The following is a 14533-nucleotide window of genomic DNA, read 5'->3' as shown; positions in this document are numbered from 1 at the left end:
ATGGCGTTGATGTGAAGCCCCCTGCTGGAGGGTTGAGCAGCAACATGTGAACCTTTGAGGGAGCCAGCACATGTTTGGCATTGAAATAATGCACAACAACTGAAGCAAACACTCGACTCGACAGCCAAAAATATACATAATAATTCGACATGACGTCCAAGTAATTATGCCGACTCCACTCAATAGTATTTTATAGCGCTAAAATTGCCAATGTGTTGTGCTTTCTGTTCGGGGTTGCGGAAGGAACGACTGTTTTCATCACCTTTCAAAGAAGATTGATATTAAAACTAACTGAATAATTCTGCATTCTTGTTGGGGATTTGGAGATTCCATGAAAATCAGAGTCCATTCAGAAAAGCTGTTGGGAATAGAAGGATTTTTTTTAGCTCAGGGTGAGGGTTGGTGTTTGTCAAAGTGGAGATTCCTTTTTTAATAACATCAGCGAGAACTCTCATATCAGCCACCATGGCTCCTCTCCTGTCAGTCCTTTTCCACCACTCATGTATTTATTTAAAAGGACTTCAGCGTCATATTAACTGACAGCATTCATAATCTCCACATGCTATAACACAGAAGCCTCAAAGTTCCACTTCTGCGACCCACCACTGGGCTCTCACACGTTATCACTAGTTTTGATTCTGAATTCTTCGGCAGGCAGACTAAAACAGGTCACAGTCACCCACTAATCGACACACGTTAATAATATGCTCCCAAATTTTACATTTTTATAAATTGGGATTGAGATTTCACTTTGAAATATACGTCTCGACTCTGGTGAGCAGACGACTTGGTTGAGCTGGCAGCAGAAAAGTGTTTTATGACACTGACACGCTTCCATGAGAGTTTAAAATAAATGAGTGAGGATTCAGTTCCTAACAGGCCTTTCCCCTCTGGAACAAAGTTAAAACAGGAATTGATGTTTAATTTAAACAATCTCAGCCAGCACTCTGAATAAATATAATCCCTCATTAAGCATTCGTATTCAGACAGTTAATTCCGTCTAAACCCCTGTATGTAGCCATGGCAACACTTCGCCAGACTTTCTGTCGCCACATAATGTGCATGGAAGTGCTTTGCTTTATCTGCGATCAGATGTTTCTCTGTTGGATCGTAATAAAGTTGTTCTGGTCATGAAGGCTTTGGCAATTATGGAGCATCTGTAGAAAATAATGAGACGTCTTCACAAGTTGGGACATTGGTTGTTGTCTGCGAGCTGCTGACTTGCTAATTGTCATTCCTCTAGTGTCCAAGAGGATTCCAGAGGCTTTCAGGGCAAGTTACAGTAGAAGTGAGAGCAGACCTGGGAGTGGAGCCACTTAGATACGTGTTTATTTCTGCGTTCTGTTCTGCAAAACACTCAGATATCAGGATATCAGTTCAGCTCTAACAGCTGTATGTATGGCAGTATAAAACCCATGTACATGTACCAACAATAAACAATAACAACTGATATTTTGTGATTATAAAGTGAAACTATTTTGTCATTGCAATGTCTTTCTGGGTAATTATCACTCTACTGCAAAAGATCACACCAAACATAATGACAATAAAGACAACATTCTTTAATGTTTTCAATTTCATCATGGAAGATCGGCAATTATTTCTTCATACAGTCAGTACCTTAACAATCTTCTTTTTCTTTCGGCTTCTCCCATCAGGGTTCGCCACAGCGGATCATCTACCTCCAAGTTAATACCATAACAATAAACCATTTAATTCAATAGTTGCTCTTTATTTCTTCTTTATTCTTAAGGTAAATTCTTAATTTTCTTTTTCATTGTGTGTCTTTAATAATGGCTATTCTCTCTCTCAAGACTCCATGCTTTATGTGTCCACCAGTACCTAGCCACGCCACCTTGTCTGCACTCTCTTCTCGCTCTCTCATCTCTGCCTCTGCTTCCAGCATCTTCACTGCAGCCGATCCCTCCTTCTATTTTACCCACGTATAGTGCCTGGCTTCTATTTATTCCAGTTCGTCCTCTCCCTCCTCCTTATTCTCACGACAAATCAATGTATTAATGTGAGTTGCACTGCGGCAGCCCTTGTCACTTGTGTCAGGTTACTTGGAATTAAAGGGCCTCTAAGACAATTTACGTTCACAATATTGCCATTTGACATTGCAACGAAACCATTTTCTCGTATGTCAACTGATAATGCTATGAAATGTTTTTATAAAAAAAAAAAAAAAAAATCTCAAAAAGTCAGTCCTCCACGGTTGTGAACGGTTCCTGGACGCATCGGAAAATAAAAAATCCCTTAAAAAAACTTGTTGGATTGGAGTATATGAATTGAAAGTAAATATTAAAAACTTATTTTTTTTTAAATGACGTGATCCGTCTTTTTCCGGGGAGAACGTGAACGCATCTCTATACGTCAGGTACGTTCTAACCAATCAGCGTTGAGCCGGGGCGCCTCCCAGCTTGCTCGCGAGCACGGGCTCTCTGGAGCGGAGGAGCTTGGTCCACCTCTGCCAGGCAGCAGCTTCCTCACCCCGCAGCAAGGCCACTGCGGGAAGATGGCGACTGAAAAAAACAAGCATGAAGGAAGAGTGAAAATCGGACACTACATTCTCGGAGACACGCTCGGAGTGGGTACTTTTGGGAAAGTGAAAGGTAAGCGTTTGCACGGACCCGCCGCCTGAACAGCAAGGATTGGAGAAACGTTAGCTTCGCTGCTAGTTTAGCTCCGGAGGCTAGCTGTACTGGAAGCTATCTCACTTGTTGTCAAGCTTATCTTGCTTTTCTGTCCCAGCTTCCCTATGGAGCTACTGCAAATTCAAAAGCTTTTAAATGCAGTTTCTAATGAGCCGTTTTAAATAGCGAATTTCCGTTGCTTGCTAGCTGTAAGAGCCACAAGTCAGCCAGGAAGCTCACCGGGAACTAACAGTTGACACGGCAATTTTATTCCTCACCCGTAGTTGCTCCGTGATTTTTCCCTATAATGTATATTTCACGCGTTCAGCGTCAGCTCTGGTATATGGGTCAAAGTCCTAGTTGGTATAGTTTCTCTTCACCAACCACGCGCGTATCAACAAGTAACGACCTTAAACACTGACCGTTTTTCTATTCGGCAGTGTTTTCACTGTCCCCTAAATCACTAAAATAGTTGAAACAAGCAGTCCTGATAACCACTGCATTTGTCTGTAGTCAAACTCCGTATGTGTCATCTGGTAAGTCTGGGCTGTTTGTTGTTTTAGAACGGAAATGGAGGTTTTTGTAGTCTTGATAAAAAGCTGTCTAAATATTTTCAACCTGCAATGTGAGTCAGTAGCAGCTGTGTTCCTGCGCTCACTCGTGAAAGGGTGCTTTCTCTTCAAGTCTCACATGTTGACATTATTTACCCTTTACAGGTAAATTTGTTCCGATGACTCAGCTCAGTGATTCCCGGTGTCCCAGTTGGAGACCTCGTGTTTTAATTGCCAAATTTTATGAGCCGTCTAAAAGGAGAATGACTTGTGTTTTTGCCTTGCGTTAAATCTAAGTGTCAGTCAGTTACTCGAATGGCACTGCCAGCTCGCTCACCGAAAGTGCTTTTACATCCATTTAACATCAGTTACACCTGTTATACTGTTACACCTGTTATTTTTTTGGCTGAAGAAGAACAGACAAATTCTGCTGACATTTACTCTACTCTATCAGACGTCGCCTTTGTTGCTATTTCATTGTGTTAAAGTGGATTTACAGTATTTTTGTGCTAAAAAGTTATACAGTTGCCTTTTATAGTGTTTCTAGTGTTAATGAAAAAAAAGCACTGTTTTTAATGGCTGTGGCATGGCACATCCCTGCATGTTTTATCGAGATCACACGTACCTTGTGGATGACCTGGTTAGGTGTTCAGCCCTCTAAACACAGTCTTTGTAATGAACAACAACAGCTATTTTAGGCCATGCATAAATAAAACAGACAAGGTAAACCAGCAGTCGCAAAAATGGAAAGAATGCCTCTGTAGTGACCAGATATTTTAAGTAACACTGTGGAAATAGATTGATACATTAGTGTTCTTCATTGATGAACTCTTTAATTTAAAATGATTGTTGTTTTTTAGCACGTTATAGTAGTCAATCTTGGTTTATTTATTGTTCTGTAACTATACTACAGTGGGCCAACATGAGCTGACTAAGCACCAAGTTGCTGTGAAGATCCTGAATCGACAGAAGATCCGGAGTTTGGACGTGGTGGGAAAGATCCGCAGAGAGATCCAGAACCTCAAGCTCTTCAGACACCCTCACATAATTAAACTGTAAGTCCTAGATTACACCCTACACACGGTCCCATAATCCCTCTGTCGCCATATTATTGCCACCTACTGTGCTATTTCTGTCCTCCATTGGTGTGTTCTAGACTACATCCGTTCAGAACGATATCTGCCAGACCCATTCACATTCATCTTATGTGCTTTGTTTGATCTGCACAGACAGATAAAACTGCTGAATCATTATGATTTGGCACGATCTTTCCTCATGAACACAAAGCTTTAATCTCCGTAAACTGCAAATTGTCAGTAAATGTTAAAGCACTGTGACACAAGACCTCAGTTGACAGGTCATTCAACTCCCCAGCAGGACCGGCTGTTTCCCAAATACCCGTTTCATTTCATTCATGCACAGGAATGTAAACTCTCAATTCGGAACTGGATGTTTATGGCGGTTAAATGAAGTTGAGTGTATGGAATGGATGTTTTTTTTAATATTCAGTATTCTTCTTTGGGGTTGTTTTGTTGTTGCTATCCCAGATAGTTCTGTAAATATGTAGATAATGGATGAACAGCACGAGAGTGCAGCAGCCCTGTAAAAAGGTCATGTTTACTGATGTACTTAGTGTCATTTGATAATGGGTAACTAGCAAGACACTTGTATGTGCCAGTGCGAGCTGCATTCTACTGTTGTTCACTGGAACACTATGACTGTTTGGCACATGATTCATCTGGGAAATTGATTTCTTACAACTTAAATGGTTGGCTTGTTATCACCCTAATAACTTGAATTGTTTTCTCCTGTCTGATTTTAGTGGTTGTTTCCCAGGGATTTGATTGTTCAACACAAAAAACACTTTGATTTTAGTGCCAATACAATAACTATGAAACATTTACTAGTGTATGGAGTGGAGTTCATATTCATTGTGTTCAACACAAAAAAAGTGAGATTCTTGATGTAAGGAATGCTTTAGTTAAGCATGGCATTCTCACACCCACACATTCTGATGTGATTGTCCTTCTTGCCAATGTCTCTTCTGATCAGATTCTCTGAGGTTGTGCTTTGAATGGTATGGAAAGGTCCATGAAGTACATAATTTTATTGTCTATGATTTGCCTCAGTTGTATTGATTAGAGGTCTATCAGTTTGTCCGAATTTTCAATTTGATGTGCCTTGGTCATTTTCATATCTCATCCCACAACATTGGCTTTGAAGGTTACATTTTTAAACAGCCGACCACAGCCTTACGATGTGTGCAAGCCACAAATATTGAATTTGTTTGAAATTTCTTTTGATAAAATGCAGTGTTGTCAATGAGACCAGAGCATACAGAGACTCAGACCAATGGGTGGGGGGTCTCGAGACCACGGCCAAACTAAACGCGGAAGTACAAGTTACAAACACATTTTTATTATTTTTTGCTGCAGAACAATCCAGGACCCAAATCTTGGTCTCTGAATGCCCTGGTCTTGACATGATCTGGACTACAACACGACTAAATTGTTTCATATGAAGCCTGGTAGACTGAAACTGTTTGATTTGCCTGCTCAGTTTGGGATGTCTTACACAGGTATCAGGTCATCAGCACGCCGACAGATATCTTTATGGTGATGGAATACGTCTCCGGCGGGGAGCTGTTCGACTACATCTGCAAAAATGGAAAGGTAATTTACCCGCATAGCTTGACATACATTTCGCCAGTTGTTTGAGATGTAGCTTAATCAGCGACTGTAAAAGATGACTCAACGCGTGGCTGAGTCATGCGTGAAGTCACTGCGAAGATCACACCTAACGGGTCTGATCTCTTCTGACAGCTGGATGAGAAAGAGAGTCGTCGACTGTTCCAGCAGATCATCTCAGCTGTTGATTACTGCCACCGGCACATGGTGGTGCATCGAGACCTCAAACCAGAAAACGTGCTGCTTGACGCACACATGAATGCCAAGATCGCAGACTTCGGTAAGTGTCGAGTCAAGAAATAGTGTGAATGAAATAGCGGTTGGGGTGATCAATAGCAAGTACAGTAAGTCAATACTATTTGATCAAAAATAACCTTTCAAAAAATGTTAAATACTTCTTACCTACAAAGAAAACACTGAAACAGAGAAATGAACATCATAACAAAATATGCAATATAACATTATGATTAAACATTAGGATTACATACATACACTTGAAAACTTTATCACGACTGCGACTGAAAAAATGATCATCCTTGTTTTTCCTTTTAGAACATACTGAAAGCCACCTGCATTGTCCTTGGAAACATCTTGAATAAATAGCTTGATGAATGAGTTCAATGCAGAGCAGGATAGGCCAGAATCGTCATCCCTCTGGTCTTCTTTTCGAAGTGTAAATGCAGACATTCTTTGGTTGAAAGCCGTATACAATATTAGGGATGCACACAGCCGACGCTTATGGTCCCGATACCGATTTCTGGGCTTTAGGTATCTACCGATACTGATCCAATCCCAGTGTTTAAGTATTAACACTCTCTCCATGCTGTGGTATAACACTGGTTGTACTTTGAGGAAAAATGACTACATATGCAACTACAACTTGATAGTCATTTAAACAAATTGTTTGCCAAATGTTGCCTGCGTGACTGCACACTACTGCACCAGATCAAATTGGCCAATATTCTATTTCTTGTGGAGCTACAAGTACTTCAAGTTCGGAATAAAACACCATGTGTTTATGTTATCCGCATTTTGCTGCGAGAGCAAAAGGGAAATCCCAGCATGGGCTGCAGCTCAGTGCTGTATGAAATCGAAACCAGTGCATTGCACCTGGCCGTACGAGTGTGGATAAATGTAGTTAATGATTGTGGTTTTAATTGTACTTTTAACACAAGAAACTCTCAACAGTTGAGATTTTACTAGATCCACCCGTGTGTCTGTATGCTGTGCTCCTGTATGACCCAGAGCTCTGTCTCTGCTGTGAGAGAAACATATCCAGACGAAGCATCATGAGGAGATTTAGGGAGGATTTTAAGTTTATGATTATAGTTTTAGGCGCATGTTTACTTCAGGAAAATATATAACAATGACAACCATAGTAACAGAGACTCGCCGATGATTTTATTTGATGATCCACGGATCTGAGTTGGATAGTGCAGTGACACATGATGTAAGTTAGTAAGGAGTGACTTGAGCGTTTCACAAGAGTATATTCCTAACTAAAGTTGTGTCGTGTATTTAATGTTATTCATAATCGATCACTGAATGAAGCACTTCCCTGCACTGCACTGCAACACACACACGTGCAGCTGCTGTGGACATCCATCCATCCATCCATCCATTCATTCAAGTCCACAAGAAATAGTGAACTACAATTGTATGGTGAGCCCAAATGTATGTGGGTCAACTGATCTCAGATTTACTGAGCGATCTCATCTTGGATGACTGGTCTCTTTAAATGCATCAAGTATCTCGCGATCCTGCCATCCTCACGTGAGTGAGGAGAACTGCCGCTCAGCTTTGGGTAGAAATGGAAGACTTCACTGCATCAGCACTGCACCTGCTGTTAGCTGCTGCTGTGTTATCATTATGACGGGCGCTGAGTGTGACATCAATGTGCAGCACTAAATATAGACTTTAAGTGCCAGGATCAGAAATTTTTCACTGATGCTCCTTCCCACTTTAAGAGGTTGTATCGGATCAATACCTGGATTGGTTCATCCTTATACAATATTGATGCTAAACTACAGTCTAAACGTTTACCCTGATCTCTCTGCTTAGCATCTTGATGACAAGTTTTCGTGAACTCTTTATTTGCTTTTAATGAATATAATAGTTTTTCAGCATGTTTAAAAAAACATAAACAAAAAATAAATTTGATGTTGTGTACATTTCCTCACTGACTATATACTCACTTGAACTCTAACGACTACATCTACCCAGAAAGAGAGCACTTCATGCAAAATCAGAAAGAGAGCAACTTGAAATTCCATTTAGCAGAAGCATTGTATCCATTATATTTTTTTGAATCTACATGTTGTTTTAGCAAGAAACAATTATATGGGTTTTGCTAGTGCTTGTGCTCCTTTGACAAGGTTCAAAATTGTTTGGCTCTGTACAGCACTGAACACTGACTTCCTGGTCTTGCAAGCCCAAACAAGGAATGTCTGAATCCAATGAGAATGTCACAAATTGGCTTGATCTTGGTTTGAGGCCACATAGTTGCCCAAAATAACTCACAGTTTCATGCTTTGATTCTGTTTTCCCTTTCGCAGAATATTCAAATCATCCAAATGTAGTCAAGTTCATGGCCACATAGTTATCTTCCTAATGTGTATTGTTAAAATAAACATCAAGTATTTATGTTGGCTAACTTTGTGTTTGATGTGCAGGTTTGTCAAACATGATGTCTGACGGAGAGTTCCTTCGAACAAGTTGCGGTTCTCCGAACTATGCCGCTCCCGAGGTCATCTCAGGAAGGTGCTGTTTGACTTTTAATTGAAACTGTCACTCCTATAATCGTTTTCTTAAGGTTCTGTCTTCCACTATCTCACCTCTCACTCACTCTGTTTTTCCAACTGTCTCCAGGTTGTATGCAGGTCCAGAGGTGGACATCTGGAGCAGTGGAGTCATTCTTTACGCCTTGTTGTGCGGGACACTTCCGTTTGACGATGACCATGTGCCAACGCTCTTCAAGAAGATCTGTGACGGCATCTTTTTCACGCCGCAGTATCTCAACCCTTCAGTTATCAGCCTGCTCAAACACATGCTGCAGGTGGACCCAATGAAGAGAGCAACCATCAAGGAGATCAGGTGAGCAGTGGACATGTTAAAGCTAAGCTTGATGGTGCAGTTGAGGAAGTTTTCAGAGCTGTTTGATTCTTTCATGTTTTTCTATTTTTGGTTTTTTTCATACACAGTGGCATTATTGTATGAGTATATGTCAAGTGATGATGATGCTTCATTTAGATGTATTAAGTCTGTTTTATGACCCCTGTTGTCCGTGTGTTTAAGAAGCAATGTAAATGAGTTTAGCATTGTCAGTTATTCATCTGACATTACACCCGTTCTTCTCAGACCACCCTCTATTGTACTGATCTCGCACACTGAATTGTAAAGCGTGCTGTATATGAGAGCTCTGCTGGTCTTGATCATGTCACACGTCTGACTCTGCTTTGCTTCAGAAAGTGATTGTCTGTTGGACAAGTGTATTTTGTACTGGCACCGTTAAATGTGTTGATTTAAGTATTTGCACCATTGTTTGGATCCCACACATTGACTGTGTGGGATGTTTTCATGTCAACACAGCTATGACAAACCTATCAGCTCAGGTGGATTAAACGCTCTCGTCCTTAATGAGAAAACCAAAAACTGCTTGTGTTTGATATTGATGATGTTGTTTTTCTCGCACAAGGAGCATCATGGTTTCTTCTCTTGTTTCTCAGAGAGGATGACTGGTTCAAGCAGGACTTGCCCAAGTACCTGTTCCCCGAGGACCCGTCATACAGCAACAACATGATTGATGACGAGGCCTTGAAAGAGGTGTGTGAGAAATTTGAGTGCACAGAGGAAGAGGTTCTCTCCTGCATATACAGTCGCAACCACCAGGATCCACTAACGGTCGCCTACCACCTTATCATCGACAATCGACGCATCATGAGCGAAGCCAAGGATTTCTACCTGGCGTCCAGCCCCCCTGACTCTTTTCTAGACGACCAGCACTTGACCTCGGGGGCATCAGTGGTCAAGCCTCACCCTGAGCGCGTTCCCTTTCTTGTGGCGGAGACTCCCCCGAGGCCTCGCCACACTCTGGATGAGTTAAATCCCCAAAAATCCAAGCACCAAGGAGTCAGAAGGGCCAAATGGCACCTGGGTATCCGTAGCCAAAGCAGACCTAACGATATAATGTCAGAGGTGTGTCGTGCCATGAAGCAGCTGGATTACGAGTGGAAGGTAAAAGACAAAGAATCTAAAATGTGATGGCACATTTTTATTTCAACTTTGCCTCCCTTCAGGTCGTAAATCCTTACTATTTACGTGTGAGAAGGAAGAACCCGATCACCGGCATGCAAACCAAGATGAGCCTTCAACTGTACCAGGTGGACAGTAGAACCTACCTCCTCGACTTCAGAAGCATTGACGGTAAGTGTAGTGTCATCCATTGGTTGGTAAATATTGTGCTATTTAATATCGTTAATGTTTTATTTTCACGTCCTCTGTTTGCTCAAAGGCTGAACCATTCACCATGTTAATCGTAAAGCTCAATTTTAGAAACCCATACCAAGCCTGTAATTTGGACTTGCATTAAACTGAAAAGCTGTTGACAACTCTATTTTATTCACTTGTTATATATCATTCTGGGTCGAAAGGTTTCTCCTAGTTTGTAGACTGGTCTTTTGAGTGCAGCTCTAGTCTGGACTTGTTCAATTATTGACCAGGGTTTGGCTCTGACCTGGTCTTTGTTGGTGCTCAGCGGTGCCTTTAATGGAAAGTGCGAGATAAGAAAGTTGTAGATCAGAACTGTTTCTGTGAACACGTCCTAGGTCAAATCGTATTCTTAATTTAATGACTAGCCAAAGGCAACAGACAAATCAACTCTCATGGTAATCTGTAACTAACTTAGTCAATGTTGCATTAGCCTGTTGTGTCATCAGGATATTTCAGTTTTCCCGGCTCACTCGGGTTGTAATAATGATACACATGTCTATAGGATGGTGAGATCACAATGGCATATTGAGATATGATTATCTATTTATTATTATTATTTTCACCTTTATTTCCTGAGGGGAATTTCAAAATGAGAACATAGCGAAAGTACCATGGCTTAGGTTTTGTGAAGTAATTGTTTATAAAAATATTTGAACATGCATTTTTTGCGCTATTCTCTTCATCGTAGAGAACAGTCAGTTTGAGCTGACCAGCTATATGACTCTAACCTTCATCAAAACCCAACAATATTGTCACTTAACACTTCCAGCATTTCCTGTCAGGGGTTGACTCAGCAAATCGGCCTCCTTGACCTGTCCCATGCATCCTTAATGCTCACACTGCTCACTGAAGTGGGAAAAACGAATGATTTGCTGCATGGTTGGACAAAAAAACTACATACAGGATGTTGTCATCATAATTTGAAAGTGTTGTCTTGAAATAAATATTTACAGGATTTGCTGAAGATATGTGCTGATGTATTTGAACTGATAGATTAGGACTACATTACCAATGAAGTATGGAGTCACCCTCTGACTTGGAATGCATCCTCATGCAGCATTTAGTCAGAGCTTGAGCTCCGGTGGGACCAAGCCCAAATATGTTGGAATGTTACAGGATGTAAGCTGCTGCCTTGTACAGATAAGACACTGTAGACCAGAGGTGGCCAGGAGCTTTTGAAGCTGCCAATATGACATTCCGGTGTCACAACACAAACCCACACACATCGTGTCCATCCTGCAGTGACTAATCTCTCAACTCTTTTTTTTTTTCTTGTTGTCACACAACCAGTAGACATCACTACACACACTTCCACTGGCACACATTCCTCTTACACAGTTTACATTGCCCTCTCTCTCGCTCTCTCCCGCTCTCTCATTGACTTTAAGTCATCTAAAAGACTACTGTTTCAGCTTGTGTTTAGCAATGACAAGACTGACGCAATAGGCTGCAATAGTTGCAGCCTTTGCCATTGAATTGCACATCAAACGAACATGATTCCTGACATTCTGGGTCAAAATGTTTCGTCTCATTTCTCCTCGTCCATGTTAAATATCAAGAATGTGCAATCACGTTAATCGCAAGCTGCTTGCTACTGTTCACTTCTATATGTTTGGTTGTTTGTTTTTTCCATCTGCCCTCACAGTCTCTTAGTGAGGTTACGCTGTTGTAACGTCATCTGCACTGTGATCTGTTGTTGACACATCTCTTGTTGTTTTATCAGATGACATGATGGAAACCAAATCTGGCACTGCTACTCCTCTTCGCTCCGGCTCGGTGGGCAACTACCGCACCACAATTAAGAGTGACAGTGATGGCGCAGATGCTCCGTCGACATCGGCCACCGCACACCCCCCGAAGGCAGCGGAAGGCTCATTAGCTTCATCTTTGACCTCATCCATCGACTCGACAGGCGGGGACAACTCGCTGGTACCTCGACCGGGAAGCCACACCATCGAGTTCTTCGAGATGTGCGCCAATCTTATTAAACTACTTGCACGATAGCTCGCAAAAAACAATCGCTAGCCTTGTTTCCTCTCCGAGTGTCTTTATAGCAATAAGCATGCAATCAACTCATGGCTCAATTCATCCCAGCTGAGGATGAAATGGTTGTTCCATGGCTCTGATGCAGGTTCCCGAAGCCGAAAGGGAATTATACTGAGCTGGCAGGGAATGTAGGAGGGAGATCTGATAGACGAAGCCACAAAATGGCGAGTAGAGATCTGGAGAGGGCTTAACTGTTTCCTGATCAGTTTAAGACCAAACGTCCCGCTTCTATACAAAAGTGACGACCAAATCTCCATAGTGCAGCCGATCAACACCAGACTCCAGCGCAGATCAAGTTTCATGCCCTGCAGACAAGGCTGCCACACGTGGAGGGCTGAGGCATTTGGGTGGTGACCTTGTAGGAAGCGGGAGGCAGTTTTGCACAAGTTTCTCTCATGTCCTGCTGCTCTCGTGTGTCAGTGATGTTTCAGGACGCTATGTAGACTTCGACGAGGTTTGCCATGTGCTTATTGGGCTGTAAAGAAGTGCAATGACCCTCCATGTTCCTGTCTTGTCCAGACAAACGTGCGCGTCATTAGAATTTTTCCTCTGTTTGAGACAAAAATCTACACATTGTCCTTGATGTAATCTTTTTTGGAAATTGTCTGTCCCCTACATTTTTATATAAAGACAAATATATTTATCAGTGCATTACTTGGATGCGTGTTCTCTGGATGTATTGCTGAGAGGTCTGTTGTGTCCATCTAGTTTTAAGAATCCACATCATCTTTTGCTTTTCATCAATCAGACTCCTCCTGATACTTGATTTCTTCTCCACGTAACTGCTTTTTACAATTTTAAAATTCCTGAACTGTATCATACTTTGTGTCTCAAAGTGAGACCGTCACTTATGTTGTATTGCTATAAGTTGTTTTAGGGTTAGGTTAACAATTTGGATAGAATTGTTTAGTGATGCGCCACTTGCCTGCGTTTGATCCAACGATACATTTTTGATTCCATCAGCCCAAGATAGTTGCGGTAACACACACACTCCGTTGGGAGAAACCTGTCATATGTTTGATCATGATGTAGAATAGATGGCTCGAAATCACTATCTTAATGGATTATATTTCTGCTGATAAAGCTAATGAATGTAATCTTTTTTTTTTTTTTTTTTTTTTTCAGTGCAAGCTCACATGGTGTTTGATGTAATCAATCACAACATGTATTATTCATCCTTCTTGATTTTTGTGTCCAAAGTCTTACATGGTGTCTGTTGTTGGCTGCCTTATCACAAATATCAGTACTGTTAATCAGTCAAAAGTTGGTGCCGGTCAGATTAGTCCATCTCTTTCTGTAGAGGGTGAACATTCTTGAAAATTTTTGTTGATGTTACTTCATCGTGTTTTAATAGTTTGGGATTTCACTATTAATCTCCACCCTTTTAAGACTATATAAATAATATGTGCTTTTTTTTTTTTCTTGCCGACAGCAAACTTCGGGATTGGTTTAAAGGTTTCCAGCTCAACACAGCTTTAAAAATGTATCTTATTTGTATGTGCAAAACATGAGATTTCATGACAATTTCTGATCGTCTGGTGTGGCAGGTTTGGAGTTACTTCTAGTTATTCGTCCTAATCTCAAATTCATGGACCACACAAATCAGGCTGTTAACCTAAAATATGTGAGATCCACGTTATTGTTTTTGAAGGGCAGTTGCAAGTTTTTACTGCGAAACCGTTCGTGTTTACATGACTTGTTTTGTGGAAAAGTTGAATGTGTGGAAAACGTGACTTATAGAGAAACGGACAGATCTGTCTAAACTGTGTGGAAGAATTATTGTTCTATTTTTATTTGGTGTGTAAAGGGACCCTAAATTGACCAGTGTAAAATCTGAACGGACAGTGTTTAAATCATTTGTATACACAACTGCCTAATAAACTGCTGAATTGCACTCAAATTTTCCACAGCGTCTCTGTCCATTTTTAACTTTTGAAATAACGACATTTGCTCAATGTGATAATCTGGAAAGGACTCAAGTTCACATCCATTCAGATGGATAATGTGGACTGAACAGTGGAGTCAGGTTTGAATAACTGCAGAAGTGCCTCGCATGTGGATTACTTCACTGGATTATGGTAACTTTTAGTTAATAATATAGTAGATTTGTTTTATGACTTCTGTAAAT

The 14533-nt window shown here is 41.1% G+C and overlaps 1 protein-coding gene across 1 annotated transcript; it reads left to right on the top strand.

The window, feature by feature from the left end:
• The first annotated feature begins 2439 nt into the window (after window positions 1-2439).
• Window positions 2440-14310, top strand: prkaa1 (protein kinase, AMP-activated, alpha 1 catalytic subunit). Its single transcript, XM_053862091.1, has 9 exons — window positions 2440-2612; window positions 4098-4239; window positions 5763-5856; window positions 6007-6151; window positions 8544-8631; window positions 8740-8964; window positions 9597-10104; window positions 10167-10293; window positions 12083-14310. Exons 1-9 carry the CDS (start codon window positions 2516-2518, stop codon window positions 12361-12363), a joined length of 1707 nt encoding a protein of 568 aa, XP_053718066.1. The 5' UTR covers window positions 2440-2515; the 3' UTR covers window positions 12364-14310.
• Window positions 14311-14533: the final 223 nt, after the last annotated feature.

Source organism: Synchiropus splendidus, chromosome 1 (assembly GCF_027744825.2).
Source record: "Synchiropus splendidus isolate RoL2022-P1 chromosome 1, RoL_Sspl_1.0, whole genome shotgun sequence".
NCBI classification, from domain to species: Eukaryota; Metazoa; Chordata; class Actinopteri; order Syngnathiformes; family Callionymidae; genus Synchiropus; species Synchiropus splendidus.
This window is presented reverse-complemented; position numbering and strand designations above follow the sequence as displayed.